Source organism: Panthera tigris, chromosome X (genome assembly GCF_018350195.1).
Source record: "Panthera tigris isolate Pti1 chromosome X, P.tigris_Pti1_mat1.1, whole genome shotgun sequence".
NCBI lineage: Eukaryota > Metazoa > Chordata > Mammalia > Carnivora > Felidae > Panthera > Panthera tigris.
The window spans coordinates 14,351,027-14,366,680 of record NC_056677.1 but is presented as its reverse complement, the minus strand read 5'-3'; the positions used below and the strand labels follow the sequence as shown (position 1 = coordinate 14,366,680).

Genomic DNA, 15,654 nt, shown 5'->3' with positions numbered 1-15,654 from the left:
AAATCACTCTTGAGATTCCTTGTCTTTGAGCACTTGAAAGATGTTTTACTGATCAAAATGTTGTGCAAACAGAATCCAGGACAGAAATGAGTTCTGAGACAATGAATTCCTCAACTTCAATGAAAAACAACAGTGACTGTGACACTGATTCAAAGTCTTTCTTCCTCACTCCTGGTTTTGGTGAGTTTAAAATGATACATATTATAAGTAGTACTCTCTAATTTAGGTTCATCAACATTCTTAATATGAATTCTTAGTGATAGCTTTTTCAAAATGAAAGTTTTCATTTGGAGATATTTCAGAACCACATGTGGGTGCATGAAATAATACAGAGAGATCCTTTTTTCTACTTTAGATTTTATTTTATCATTTGTTTTTATTTATTTATTTCACTTTTTAAAAAAATTATAATTTTTTAAAATGTTTATTTATTTTTGAGAGAGAGAGAGAGAGAGAGTGTGAGTGAGAGAGGGGCAGAGAGAGAGGGAGATACAGAATCTGAAGCAGCCTCCAGGCTCTGAGCTGTCAGCACAGCCCAATACGGGGATCGAACTCTTAAACTGTAAGATCATGACCTGAGCCAAAGTCGGACGCTTAACTGACTGAGCCACCCAGGCACCCCTACAAATTTTATTTAAGTCCAAGTTAGTTAGCATATAATGTAATAATGCCTTCAGGAATAGAATTTAGTGACCCATCACTTACATATAATACCCAGTGTTCATCCCAACAAGAGAGAGATCTTGTGTATCCTTAACAGAAATTTCTCCCAGTGCTAATATTTTCCAAAAATGTAGTAAAATATCATATTTTGACATCAGTACAATCTACACATCTATTCAGATGTCCCCAGTTTTACTTATATTCCTTTGTGGTGTGTGTGTGTGTGTGTGTGTGCGCGCGCGCACGAGTTTAGTTGTCTGAACTTTTGTGACATGTTTAGGTTCAGGTGTTTACCACTGCTGTTCATACAGTTCTGTCCTGTTACCTCCTGTTGCCTGTTTATAATCATGTCATGTGTCATTCCTTCCCTGGCTTCATCTCGAACCCATTTAAGGGCTGATGTATTCTCTCCCTCTTTATAATTTTATACTACTTTATGAAAGAGTATATTGGTGTTAATTTTTTTTTATGTTTGATAAACATCTCCAGTAAAATCATCCGGGATTGTAGATTCCTTTTCAGAAGGCTTTTTGAAAAAAAATTATTTATTTATTTTCAGAGAGGGAGAAACGGTGACCAGGGGGAGGGGCAAAGAGAGAGGAGACAGAGAGAATCCCAAGCAGGCTCTGTGCTGCCAGTGTGGAGCCTGATTTGGGGCTCAAACTCATGAACCGTGAAATCATGACCTGAGCCGAAGTCGGACGTTTAACCAACTGAGCCATCCAGGCACCCTTTCAGAAGGCTTTTAATTGCAAATTTAATGTCTTTGATGGTTATAGGGCTGTCTAGATTATCTATGTCATCTGGGTTGAGTTTTGGTATTTGTAATTTTGGAGGAATTGATTCAACTCTTCTAAGTTACTAAATTTATGAATGTAAAGTGGTTTGTAGCATTCCCTATTATCCTTTTGATGACTGCTGGATCTCTAGTGATAACTTGCTTCATTCTTGATACTGATGATTTGTGTCATCTCTTTTTCTTTTTAGAGGTTTAGTAGCTTTATTAATCTTTTGCAGCACTAGCTATTTGCTTTGTTGATTTCCTGTTGTTTTCATATTTTCAGTTTCATTGATTTCTGTTTTTTTTTAAAGTTTATTTATTTTGAGAGAGAGAGAAAGAGAGAAAGAGAGAGAGAGCATGCCCGGGAAGGGGAAGGGCAGAGAGAGAGAGGGAGAGAGAGAATCCCAAGCAGGTTCCATGCTGTCAGCACAGAGCCTGATGTGGGGCTTGAACTCACAAACCATGAGATCATGACCTGACTGAAATCAAGAGCTGGACACTTAACTGACTGAGCCACCCAGGCGCCTGATTACTGCTCTTTGTTATTTCATTCTTTTTGCTTATTTTGGGTTTATTTTACTCTTCATTTCTTAGTTTTTGGTGTAGGAACTTACATTATAAATTTAGAACTGTCTTCTTTTCTAATATAAGCATTTAGGGCTATAAATTTCACTTTTAGTACTGACTTAGTTACATCTCATATATTTTGATGTGTTGTATTTTCATTAAGTCCTATGTATTTTATTATTTCTTTGAAAACTTTCTCTTTGATACATCTATTATTTATAAATATGCTATTCAATTTCCAGGTGTTTAAAGATTTTTCTTCTTGTGTTTCTATTATTGATTTCTAGTTTGATTCTATTATGGTCAGAAAATATACTACATATGATTTCTTTTCTTTTCTTTTTTTTTCTTTGTTTTTTTTTTTAAATATATGAAATTTATTGTCAAATTGGTTTCCATACAACACCCAGTGCTCATCCCAAAAGATGCCCTCTTCAATACCCATCACCCACCCCCCCCCACCCCCCATCAGTCCTCAGTTTGTTCTCAGTTTTTAAGAGTCTCTTATGCTTTTGATTTATTTTCTTTTAAATTTGTTGAGATTTTTTTCCTCTGGCCTAGGATGTGGTTTGTGTTGGTGAATGATCCACAGGCATTTGAAAAAACATACACATTCCAGTTTTGTTGGGTGGAATGTTCTATAACGAGAATCCTGTTCATTGATTGTGTTGTTCAGATCTTATGTATCCTTGCTGATTTTTGGTCTGGTTGTTCCATCAGTTGCTGAGAGAGGGGAGTGTATGAGGTCCAGAACTATAATTATGGATTTGATTCTTTCTCCTTTTAGCTCTTTCCATTTTTGCTTCATGTATTTTGAGACTTCGTCATTTGGTATGTTGAGAATCATTGTCTTCATTGGGGTTGGTCTTTTCATCTGTATTTGTTTTTAGTAACTTTCTTTGCTCTCAAGTCTACTTTATCTGATGGCAGTACAGCTATTCTGTTTTTTTTTTTTTTTTGGATTAATGTTTGCATGATATATGTATACTTTTCCATCAGTTTACTTTCAATCTGCCTATGTATTGAATTTGTAGAGTTTCTTGTAAACAGCACATAGTTGACTTTTTTTAATCTACTTTACCAGTTGCTGCCATTTAATTGATATGGTTAGGTTATTTTCATTTAAGATAATTATTGATATCATAGACCTAAGTCTAGCATTTTATTATTTTTCTTTTTGTTTTCTGTTTTTCTCATTATTTTCTTTAAAGTTTGTTTTCTTTATTTTTGTAAGTAGTCTCTACACCCATTGTGGGGCTCGAACTCACCACCCTGAGATCAAGGGTTGCATGCTGTACTGACTGAGCTAGTGAGACACCCCTCTCATTCTTTTTTTGTTTATCTTTTTTTGCCTTCCTGTGGGTTACCTGAACACTTTCTAGGATTCTATTTTGATTTATTTACGTTTTTAAATATGCTGTTTTATATAGTTTTCTGAGTGGTTCCTCTGGATGTTACTATATATGTACGCGACTTATCACAGTCTACCGGTATCAGCATTTTACCACTTGGAATAAAGTGTTGAAACTTTAATTCCACTTAGTTCCCTTTGCCCTCCTCATTTTTAACTGTCATTGTCTTGGATGTCAGATGGTATTTTCATTTTTGTCTCAGTCGTCACATATGGTTTACAAAACTCACGATCATATTGTATTTATCCGTATCTCTGCCTCTTCTGTTCTTTATTTCTTTTAATTATTGAATAGTATTCTGTGGTATTAGATTTACCACGGTTTGTTTAACCATTCACCTGTTGAAGGACATCTGGGTTGTTCACAGTTTTGGCTATTATGAATGAAGCTAAGAACATTCATGTGCAGGTTTTCATGTCATATCATGAGCTCTTACTTCTCTGGGATACATGCCCAAGAGTGAAATTACTATGTCATGTGGTAATTGAAGATTTCGGTTTTATAAGAAACTGCCAAACTGTTTTCCAGTGTAGCTGTTCCATTTCATATTGAATGAATGATCAAGTTTCTCTGCTTGCATATTTCTGCTCTTTCTGTTGTTATCTTTTCCTTTCTGATGCTCCAAGATTCCTTCTGTCACCATAACTTTTCTGTTTGATGATCTTCCTTTTTTTTTTTTTTTTTTTAGCCATTCTTTAAGAGTCAGTCTGCTAGCGATAAATACTTTTAGTTTTCTTTGTCTGAGAATGTGTTTATTTCCCCTTCATACCTGAAGGATAGTTTGCTGGATAGCGAATTTGCTATCGAGAGTTCTTTTCTTTCAGCACTTTTAACTATAGAAATATTGGTAAAAGCAGAAAATGTCATGGAAAACAGATCTTACTCAACTATATTGGAAAATGACAGTAGCCAAGATTCTAGCTCATCATCTTTCTGCATCCGGTCCAATTTTGGTGACTGTGTGATGACACACATCACAAGTAGCACCATTTAACATATATTCTTCAACATTCTTTTTTTAAAAGGTTTATTTATTTTTGAGAGAGAGAGTGAGCGTGCATGAATAGGGGAGGGGCAGAGAAAGAAGGGGACAGAGAATCTGAAGCGGTCTCTGCACTGAGCCTGATATGGGGCTCGAACTCATGAACCACGAGATCATGACCTGAGCCAAAGTCAGACACGCAACCGACTGAGCCACCCAGGCGTCCCCTTAAACATTCTTGATACAGGCAAATGGAAGGTTTTTGTTTCCTATTTTAAGGGTTGGTTTTAGGTTATATTAATAATAATGGCTAATATTTATTGAGTGTGTACAAGGCACTGTACTAATGAACTGACATGTCTCTTCTCTGTTAACATTCAAATGACCCCATATGTAGGTACTTTTATTACTCCCTTTCTCAAAGTCTTAAGACCTGGTGAGTGGCAATTCTGGAACTCTAACTCATTTCTCTCTGGCTTTAAATCTCATACTTCTTTTTTTTTTTTTTAATTTTTTTTAACGTTTATTCATTTTTGAGAGACAGAGATAGAGTGCGAGCGGGGGAGGGGCAGAGAGAGAGGGAGACACAGAATCCGAAGTAGGCTCCAGGCTCTGAGCTGTCAGCACAGATCCCGATGCGGGGCTCCAACCAATGAACCGTGAGATCATGACCTGAGCTGTGTATTACCTGCCAAGCCACAGTGGCAGAGATGAGGTGACCCTAAGTTCCATGGTTTCTAAGGGCAAACCTTCCTAATATTTTATAGTTCCTTTGTGTCTCTACTTCTAAGTAGATAATCTCTTATTAATATTCTAGCACAGGGCTCAGCAAACTTTTTCTGTAAAGGGCTAGATAGTAACTATTTTAGGCTTTGTGGGCCATCTGGTGTCTGTCACAACTACTCAACTTTGCTGCTGTAGCATGAAAGCAGCCACAGATGTAGGTAGATGAATGAGCGTGGCTATGTGCCAATACAACTTCATTTACAAAAAATGGTAGTGAGATTGCCCTGTGGACTGTAGTTTGCTGACTCCTGTCCTAGAGGAGATGCTTTTCTTTTAAATCATTTTGTTGGCCAAAGTAGAAAAAAGTTCCAAAATTGTTCTGTTACTAAATGGGCACCGTGGTATGCTGTTGTTAGAAGTATACACTGGCGAAAACTTTCTGAAGGGTGATTTCTATAAAAATCCATAAAAGTATTTATGCCAATTGACTCAGTAATCCCACTTCTATCTGAAGATGTAATTAATAAAAAAGATTTATATTTAAATTTTGGTACAGGAACTTTCTTTAGAGAATCATGGACAATTGGAGACAGCCAAATAAGCAGCCATAGGGAATTAGTGAAGTAATTCCTGGTATATCCATGGACATACATGAAGCAGTAAAGCATCGTGGTTAAGAGCATGGGCTCTTGAGTCAGATTGCCTGGGTTCAAATCCCAGCTCTAGGTCTTACTAACCATGTGACCTTCAGTCACTTATATAACCTAAGTATTGGTTTCTTCATTTGTGAAGTGACAAAAATTCTGGTACCTATTTCATAGAATTGTGAGGATCAAATGGAATTATTCATTTAAAGCTCTTAACGCAATGCTCAGAACCCAAGTCCAACCTGAGTGTCACCTGTCAGGAAAATCATGAAGATAGGAATGCAGATGCAGACTTGGAAAAAACAAAAACAAAACAAGAACTAAAGAAAATGGAGACATGTTCGAGATAACTGAAAAAGCAGGATTCAGACTATATATGACGTATGATTTTAATTTTGTGTTTAAAAACAAGAAATAGAAAAAAGAATGGAAGACATCAGCAGATTAATGGTTCAGAGAACTTGGTTTATAAACAGATTTAAAAACTGGCTCTGTGATCTTGTTCACAAGTAACTTCTGTGGGCCTCAGTTTCCTCATCTTCTAAATGGGCATAATGTCATTAGGGTGATGAAACTGAGATTACAGATGCAAAATATTTAACATAGTGACTGATATATAGTAGTTACTCAATAAATGCTAGCTATTTTAAAATTTTCTTTTTTTATGTTTATTTTTATTTTTGAGAGAGAGAGAGAGAGAGAGGGAGAGAGGTGGGGGCGAGGGACAGAGAGAGAGGGAGACACAGAATCCAAAGCAGGCTCCAGGCTCTGAGCTGTCACCACAATGCCCAACACAGGGCTCGAACCCATGAACCGTGAGATCATGACCTGAGCTGAAGTCGGATGCTTAACCGATTGAGCCACCCAGGTGCCCCTTAAAATTTTCTTAATTATGCCTACCCATTTTTTCCAAATCATTTTCAGGGAACATATAGTCACTCAGGAATATAGCTCTGAGTGTACTTTTAGTCTGTAAAAGGGAGCAATGGGATCTCAGAGCAACATGTTTACATATGCATCTTCAGCCTAAGAATTGAATTTATTCAAGACAATGAAACAATTAGTTCAAGTATGGAGAATTCAAGACTAGAAAAGGTGAAAAATGCTGTTATGCAGATGGCATCAAAGAGACTCATTTAAGGAAAAGAAGAGAGAAGTACAGGAAAAAATTCACCCAAGTAGAAATTAGTGAATTAGAAATCACTTAGTTTCCTTTTCTTGGGCACTTTCATGGTAGCCTTGCATGAAAAAAACAAAGATTTTACTTTTTCCCTCTGTTTTAAAAGGGTATCTCGGTGATCCAAAAAGGAATGTCAGGGTGCTTGATGCTCATTTGCTGACTGCACAAAGGAAGGCTAATCCTAGGCATGCAGTCCGCTACCTGATTCATATTTTGTTCTCCAAGGAAATTCTGACAGACGGCTGGGTAGGTGTCAATTCCCAAGGCCTCCGACCTCTAGATGCAAACAAAATGGCTGCATTAAGAGGTATGTAAAGTCATTATGGAATCTTGTTTTATCATCATTTGGTCATCTGATGAATGTTATTGGCAGTTGAAGAGATAGTGATGAGGTCGATGCAAATCTTAGAACTGTTTATTTTTTCACCTGTCTGACCCAGATTTTACAATTTAATATTTTATGTAATGGGTAACAGCTTGTAAAGAGTAAAACTTGTCCATAGGCTAATGGAACAAGACCAGCTTTATTGATTATTGTTGCTTATGGCTAGAATGAAGTCATTTCTTCAGTGCTGAAACCTGGTACTATAAAAATAAAGAACCCCCCCCCCCCCGCCCCACCCCGCAAAATACAGGAGAATAAAACACACTTCTTTGCTAGTAACTGGCAACACAGAAATAGAATGTCATGATTAATCCATTTTAGCCTCCTGTCTTCCCGCCTTCCAGCAATTTGTATGAAGGTCCTAGAACTCATAGGCACTGAGGCCACAACAATGAATAAGTATTTCTGCCCACAAGGAGTTCACAGTCTAGAAAGGAACTGTTGAGGGAAACAGATCAATTCTCATCCAGGCAGTAATGTAGAAGCTCAGAGAGCAAAGCAAATACTGTGAGGGCATTAGGAAAGGCTTACTAAGGACAAAACATTTGAGTTAGATTTGGGAGGATTCCTTAGCTAGATAAATAGGAAGGGTATTCTAGGCAGAGGGAATAGCTTATGGGGAAGATAGACATGTAGTAGGCACAAATAGACTATGGTGTAATAATATTTGCAATAACACGATTTTCTGTTTATTTTCAGGTTTCCTTTTTAGTTTTAACTTATCCATAGGGTTATTCAAGGGCATTAACACCCAGAAATATTTGACTTTCTGTTACATACTTTTTTAACTTTTAATTTTTTTTTTGGAGACAGAACGTGTGAGTTGGGGAGGGGCAGAGGGAGAAGGAGAGAATCTTAAGCAGGCTCCACACCCAGCATAGAGCCTGAAGCCAGGCTTGATCTCACGACCATGAGATCATGACCTGAGCCAAAAGCAGGAGTTGGATGCTCAACCAACTGAGCCCACACTTTTTTTAAAAAGCACCAAAACGTCATCACTTCTCAGCCTTTTGGCTAAGATCAAGTGTAGTATATGTTCTTATTAATTTAATAAAAGCACCAGTGGCTCGTTAGCGGCTCCCTAGGTCAATGTTTTATAGGGAATTGTACATTAGAAGAAGTGAGATATTCAGCAAAGCATCCTCTTTGGGCAGAATTTCTAAACTCTCAGAAAGAGAGAAGAGAATGACAATTCAAAATAGAAAATTTCAGCTTTTTAAATAAAAAATGTCTTGTCAGTTCTTTGTTTTTTTTTTCTTTTTTAAAATTTTCATAAACGCTTTCTGCTCTTTGCAGAACATCTGCAATGAGTTTTTCCCGACTATGATTTGCGTGAATATGGAAATTACTGGCAAACCTGTATTGCCGATATCAATTCTCTGATCAGTTGTTTGCGTTCTGAAGCCAACACAATACGAGTAAGTTCTTTTTTATTTAAATATGGTCGCTGCTGTACAATTGCATACTGTGTACAATTCCGGAATGGATAGCATGAGACACTGGATCTTTAGGCTGTGTGCTCAAATTCTTGTTTATTTAATTTAGGGGCAGTGTATGTTCTGTGCCTGTTTGTTTCACTCTTTGACATTTATCCTCCATACAAATACCCTAAAGATAAAAGCAATCAAATGGAGTGTTAGAGTTTGTATATTTGAAGCCACGGTGTATACTAGAAAAAAGTTTCAGCTGTGAAGGTATTTGGTGAATCTTTTTCAGTATCCCATTGAGTAACACAGAAAAGAGCAGACTGCGGTGCTGCTTAGCTGTTCTAATGGTACTTATGGATGGCACAGGTGCTTGTTCGCTTTCAGTGATGGCAGGACCTGGTGAAAAGCATGCATGTCATGAGGTTAAGCAATCGTAGATATGTTGTACTTTCCACAGTTACATGGTAAACAGGAATCTAGCTTTTCTCTAATCCATTCTATCTTCAAAGTGCATTAGAGATTTTTTTTTATGTTTTATTTTATATTTGAGAGAGAGAGCGCGCGAGCAGGGGAGGGGCAGGGAGACGGAGACAGAATCCGAAGCAGGCTCTAGGCTCCGAGCTGTCAGTGCAGACCCCAAAGTGGGGCTCCAACCCACGAGCTGTGAGATCATGACCCGAGCCGAAGTCGGACTCCTAACCGACTGAGCCACCCAGGCGCCTCTCATTAGAGATTTTTTAACATGAACAGGCCAGTAGGGGAGAGGGAGAGTGTCATATCTATTGCTTTCTCCTGAAGAAGCATTTAACTCAACAATTTCTCATTTCTACCCACCCCTCTAAAAATCCCATGTTATTCTCACCACATACAGTCACTCCTGCGTCTCTGGAGTGAGTTTATGGAAACTCTCTGCCAAGAATATTTGTAGCTGAGCTTATGTTTTCCTGGTGAACGGCTTGATTTCAGTGATAGCTCACGCACCATCTGTCTGAAACCAAATCTGCTTATTTTTCACATTCCCTTTTATATCCTACAAAAACTGCACCCTAAACATTTGAATGTAAAATTATGATACTGCCTGGAAAATGGTAATTTGCATATTTGCTTAGGCGTCAGAAGAGAAGCAGCATCTGCCAAATGCCTGCTATGTACTTGACTAGGAGAGGGATACGTCTTTGCCACTCAAAGTTGGGTCCGCGGACCAGCAGCAGCAGCAGCACCACAGGAAAGCTTGTGAGAAATGCAGAGTCTTGAGTTCCACACCAGACTCACTGAGGCAGAATTTGCATTTTCGCAAGACCCGCAGGTGATTTGTGTGCACATTGAAGTTTGAGAAGCCCGGACCTAGAGCAGTGGTTGTCAGCCCCCGGTATGTATTAGAATCGTGCGAGACACTTTTAAAGAATGTAATTAATGCCTGAGCTTTCCCACTCCTTCCATCAAAGATTCTGGTTGAATATGCCAGGAAAATGGGACTCAAGCACAGCTTTAAAATTAAAAAGATTCTGAGGGTCTTTAGAGATCCCTAGAGTCTCTAGCCACCAAGGAAAGAGAAAGAAAACAAAAATATTTCAAAAAAAAACCCCCACAAGTTATCATCTCCAAGAAGCTGATTTATTCGTTTATTCATAAGATGTTTCCTAAGCACTTATTTTGTGCCAGCAATTATCATTCAGGTAATTAGATAAAGCTGCCAGGTTCTCCAAAAAGCAGGCAGTTAAGGCAGTTTGAGGAGGAAGCCACACCTCTCCTTCTATCACGGCTTTCGCTCACCTTATTGGAGACGGTTGCTTCCTTACCAACCTGGGGGGCTCTGGTACCTGATGGAACATGTCCATATTTTCTCCCAATGGGACTTTGTTTATAAATACAATTTGGTGTTTCAGCAGAAAGCTGGTGACAACAGTAAAGGCCCTACCAATCCTGATACACCAGTGGCTGCAGATTTGAACGGTACGAGGTATGGTAAAGGCAGTGAAAGCAGTTCCCAGTTATCTCAGCAAGCAGCTGCCTCAGAAACAAGAGGAAATGGGAATTCTCAGCAGAACAGCAGCGCTTGCCCCAAAGGAATTAAAGAACATTCCACTGATAATTCATTGGTATCTTACGAAGCATTGGGTGAGTTAAAATAAGTTCTCTTGATGATACATGTTGAATCTGGGTGATGCATTTATGGATCTCCTTGTACTACTTTTATGTATGTTTGAAAGTTTTCATAAGAAATCTAAACAACCTAATCTCTTATATTAAGGAGTTAATGAAAACAGACAACCTAGTTCTGAGACTGGTAGTTTTTAACATTAAGCTAAACCTGTTACTTTTCCTTTGAAAAGCAGTTCTCAGCTAATTCTTTCAGCCAGTGTGAACCCTCAGGTTAGGCATCTTTTTTTTTTTTTTATGTTTATTTGTTTTTGAGAGAGAGAGAGACAGAGTGTGAGCCGGGGAGGGGCAGAGAGAGAGGGAGACACAGAATCCAAAGCAGGCTCCAGGCTCTGAGCTGTCAGCACAGAGCCCGACATGGGGCTTGAACCCATGAACCGTGAGATCATGGCCTGAGCCGAAACTGGACGCCCAACCAACTGAGCCACCCAGTTGCCCCTTAGTTTAGGCGTCTTGCTCCGCAGGTGAAGGAGAAGGTGCTACAGCTGGATGAGCCAGAAGCAATTCAGGTGTTTTGCTCTCTCTGTGCCCAGCACATGGCTGGCGCTCCTTAAAGAGCTTTTGTGTGAATTGATGAATCCCATCTGTCAGAACACTTTGCCCCTACCGCTAGCTGTCTGCTGGAGGCACATCCCACTTGATTAGTGTCAAGCAGCAGTCGGTTCTGTAGGTGACCACGCCACCTGCCACTCATGCTTCCCAATACCCCTCCCTCAGTATGCTGGGGTGTAGTGGCACTGGAGGTAGCAAAACTATTTTCTGTTTCTCCCCAGCCCCCATGTCAACCCTAAGGAAGAATATTACCTGTGAACCTGTTCAGACGAAATTATTCAAATGACGCATCTTTATATTTTTTCCATTATAAAAGTAATAGAACTACTCTATTTGTTCAGGTTGTATGCCATAGAAACAAACTCTGGCCCAATTAAACCATAACAAAAATCAGAGGGTGAATAGCTCTGAGATTTAAAGAAGCAAAGAACAAACCGAGCCACATGCAGGAGCCAAACTGCCAGGCCCAAGAGTGCGGCCTCTGGGGTCTATTGAGGTCTGTGGGTCTCTGTGTCTTCCATGATATCTAGGTTCTGGTTTTCTCTGGTCACCGTTCAGATTCCTAGGAGAAAGAATCTGATTTGGGGTGCTTAGGTCAGAGGTCTAGAACCAGGGGATAGAGCCAATTAAGCAAATTGTGAGCCAGGCAGCTGAGCTGCCCAGTTTGTGTATAGTCTGTTACACCATTTGATTCTTACAAATTGGAAAATATTTGGAAGGGAAGAAAAGCTCCCACAAGATACTGTATCCCATCAAGATACTGTAAAACACTATTATGGGCATTTTAATTTTCTTCTACTTTTTTTCTTACCTTTTAAAACATTATGGTCTCTATGCTCTTCTTTTTAAATATGATAGGTGTATGTTTTTCCTCTAGAATCTCCAGTGTTTATGATCATTGCTTTTAACAGGTATATAATATTCCATTGAGTAAGTGCTCTAATTTCTTTAACTACCTCCCTCTTTTTTTTTGTGGATTTTTTTTGGAGAGGATTATTAGTCATACAATTCATGCTGCCAGAAAATTCCTTTGTATAGCTCTGTACATATTTTGGATTTTCTTTTTTTTATTAAATTTTTTAATGTTTATTTTTGACAGAGAGAGAGAGGGAGAGAGAGAGAGAGAGAGACAAAGCTTGAGTGGGGGAGGGGCAAAAAGAGAGGGAGACACAGAATCCGAAGCAGGCCCCAGGCTCTGAGCTGTCAGCACAGAGCCCAACATGGGGCTCGAACTCACAAACCGTGAAATCATGACCTGAGCTGAAGTCAGATGCTTAAGTGACTGAGCCCCTCAGGCACCCTGGGTTCTCTTCTCAAGTTAGGTTCTCAGAATTTGAAATACCAGGTTAAAGGGTATTAATCTTTTTTTCAGGCCTTGATAAATATTGCTAGGTTAATCTTCCAGAGTGAAGTCTTTGGACCCACTAAGTGAACTTTTGAATAATTTAATGTCTCTTGCTAAATGTTGGATCTGGGGGATTCAGTAATTAATACTGTTACTCATTAAATGATGAATGTTTCAAGATGAAAAATACGTTTATGGACCTGTAAGAATCCTATTGTATTTCTCTAACATATTTTCTCCAACAAATAATTCTTTATTATGTGTAAAATATGATATTTTTAAGTGTGGTTAATTTGAATGACTAGGACTGATGAGAGTTGGTGATAATTAGGCTGTAGAGTTGAGGAATGAGAATAGGCTTAAAATTTATTTTGAGGTTCAAATAAGTTATCTAAAATAAGATAATTAAGTTGCGTTGGCTGATTTTTTTTAAACATTATTTTTTTAATTTTATTTTTTATTTTTAAAAATTTACATCCAAATTAGCATATAGTACAACAGTGATTTCAGGAGTAGATTCCTTAATTCCCCTTACCCATTTAGCCCATCCCCCCTCCCACACCCCCTCCAGTAACCCTCTGTTCTCCATATTGAAAAGTCTCTTATGTTTTGTCCCCCTCCCTGTTTTTATGATTTTTGCTTCCCTTCCCTTATGTTCCTCTGTTTTGTCTCTTAAAGTCCTCAAATGAGTGAAGTCATATGATTTTTGTCTTTCTCTGACTAATTTCACTTATCATAATACCCTCCCGTTCCATCCATGTAGTTGCAAATGGAAAGATTTCATTCTTTGTGATTGCCGAGTAATACTCCATTGTATATATATACCACATTTTCTTTATCCATTCATCCATCGATGGACATTTGGGCTCTTTCCCTACTTTGGCTATTGCTGATAGTGCTGCTAGAAACATGGGGGTGCATGTGCCCCTTCGAAACAGCACACCTGTATCCCTTGGATAAATGCCTAGTAGTGCCATTGCTTGGTCATAGGGTAGTTCTATTTTTAGTTTTTTTGAGGAACCTCCATACTGTTTTCCAGAGTGGCTGCACCAGTTTGCATTCCCACCAATATTTCAAAAGCATTCCCCTTTTTTCCACATCCTCACCAACATCTGTTGTTGCCTGAGTTGTTAATGTTAGCCATTCTGACAGGTGTAAGGTGGTATCTCATTGTGGTTTTGATTTGTATTTCCCTGATGATGAGTGATGTGGAGCATTGTTTCATGTGTCGGTTGGCCATCTGGATGTCTTTGGAGAAGTGTCTATTCATGTCTTTTGCCTATTTCTTCACTGGATTATTTGTTTCTAGGGTGTTGAGTTTGATAAGTTCTTTATAGATTTTGGATACTAACCCTTTATCTGATATGTCATTTGCAAATATCATCTCCCATTCTGTCGGTTGCCTTTTAGTTTTGTTGATTGTTTCCTTTGGAGTTTGCTGATTTTTAAATGATGAGTTTAATAACCAATAAAAAAAACCCTACATTTACATTTTTTTGAACATTTATTTATTTTTGAGAGAGACAGAGTATGAGCAGGAGAAGGGCAGAGAGAGAGGGAGATACAAATCCAAAGCAAGCTTCAGGCTCTGAGCTGTCAGCACAGAGCCTGACACAGGGCTCCAACTCATGAACTGTGAGATCATGACCTGAGTCGAAGTCGGGCGCTTAACCAACTGAGATACCCAGGTGCCCCAGAAAACATACATTTTAAAAATTATAAAAATTTCAGTAATAACCTTGTTCCTTTTTTAAAAATGATTTTTAAAGTTTATATATTTATTTTAGAGAGGGAGAGAGTGACAGAGTGTGAGCTGGGGAGGGGCAGAGAGAGAGGAAGAGAGAGAATCCTAAACAAGCTCCACACTCAGCACGGAGCCTGACTCGGGGCTTGATCTCACTACTGTGAGATCGTGACCTCAGCCGATATCGAGTTAGATGCTCAACTGACTGAGTCATCCAGGTGCTCCTGTTGCTTCTTTTTGAAAAAGCGTTTTTTTTTTTTTTTTATAGAGGACAACGATGCATGAAAATTACTTAGTATTTATTACTAAATGGAATGTTAAAACTGATTATATCCTGAAAGGCAAAAGAACACTAAATCACTTTCCTGAACAATCAGAACATGTGTAATCATATCAGCAGTGATTCCTGTTTCATTTGTCATGCTATCTCATGATACACTAAAAATTTAAGGCCTTAATATTTTTTTTAATGTTTATTTATTTTTGAGAGAGAGACACATACACAGAGTGTGAGCAGGGGAGGGGCAGAAAGAGAGGGGGACACAGACTCTGAAGCAGGCTCCAGACTCTGAGCTGTCAACACAGAGCCCCATGTGGGGCTTGAGCCCACAGACTGTGAGATCATGACCTGAGCTGAAGTCAGACACTCAACTGACTGAGCCACCCTGGTGCCCTAAGGCTTGAATTTTTTTAACGTCTCAAATTCTGGAGCCTAAAAATTCAGAAAAATCAACCATTCTGTTAAAGCCTTTTTAAAAACTTGAACCCTACATTTGCCATGAAAGTTGACATCTTCTTTCTCTTTTGCTTCTAGAATATCTTGGAAATCCAGATAGAAATATCCAGTTGCCGCATTCAGTGCTAAGTATGGCAAAAGCAAAGTCTCACCCAGAGCTGTCAGCCATATACTTAATTCGCAACCTGTTCACAGAGGAAGTCCTGATAAGAAGTAACATCTATGGCAGCTTGGGGCATGGCATGTATGCCCTTAATCCGAATAGGATTAACGCTCTTCGAGGTGGGTTACAAGTTGAGTATGTGAGAATAAATAAAAAGCAAATTATGTTACAGAAGGACAGAAAC

At 38.7% G+C, this 15,654-nt stretch overlaps 1 protein-coding gene and 1 pseudogene across 1 annotated transcript in view; both read left to right on the top strand.

The window, feature by feature from the left end:
* The window catches only part of BEND2 (BEN domain containing 2), a 55,635-nt gene that overhangs the window by 32,582 nt on the left and 7,399 nt on the right, over positions 1–15,654 (top strand). Inside the window, 5 exon segments of the mRNA XM_042975225.1 lie at positions 4,248–4,376; positions 7,065–7,265; positions 8,655–8,761; positions 10,657–10,888; positions 15,386–15,589. Of these exon segments, the coding sequence (XP_042831159.1) occupies positions 4,248–4,376; positions 7,065–7,265; positions 8,655–8,761; positions 10,657–10,888; positions 15,386–15,589 (873 nt within the window).
* Positions 8,338–8,489, top strand: LOC122235640 (annotated as a pseudogene).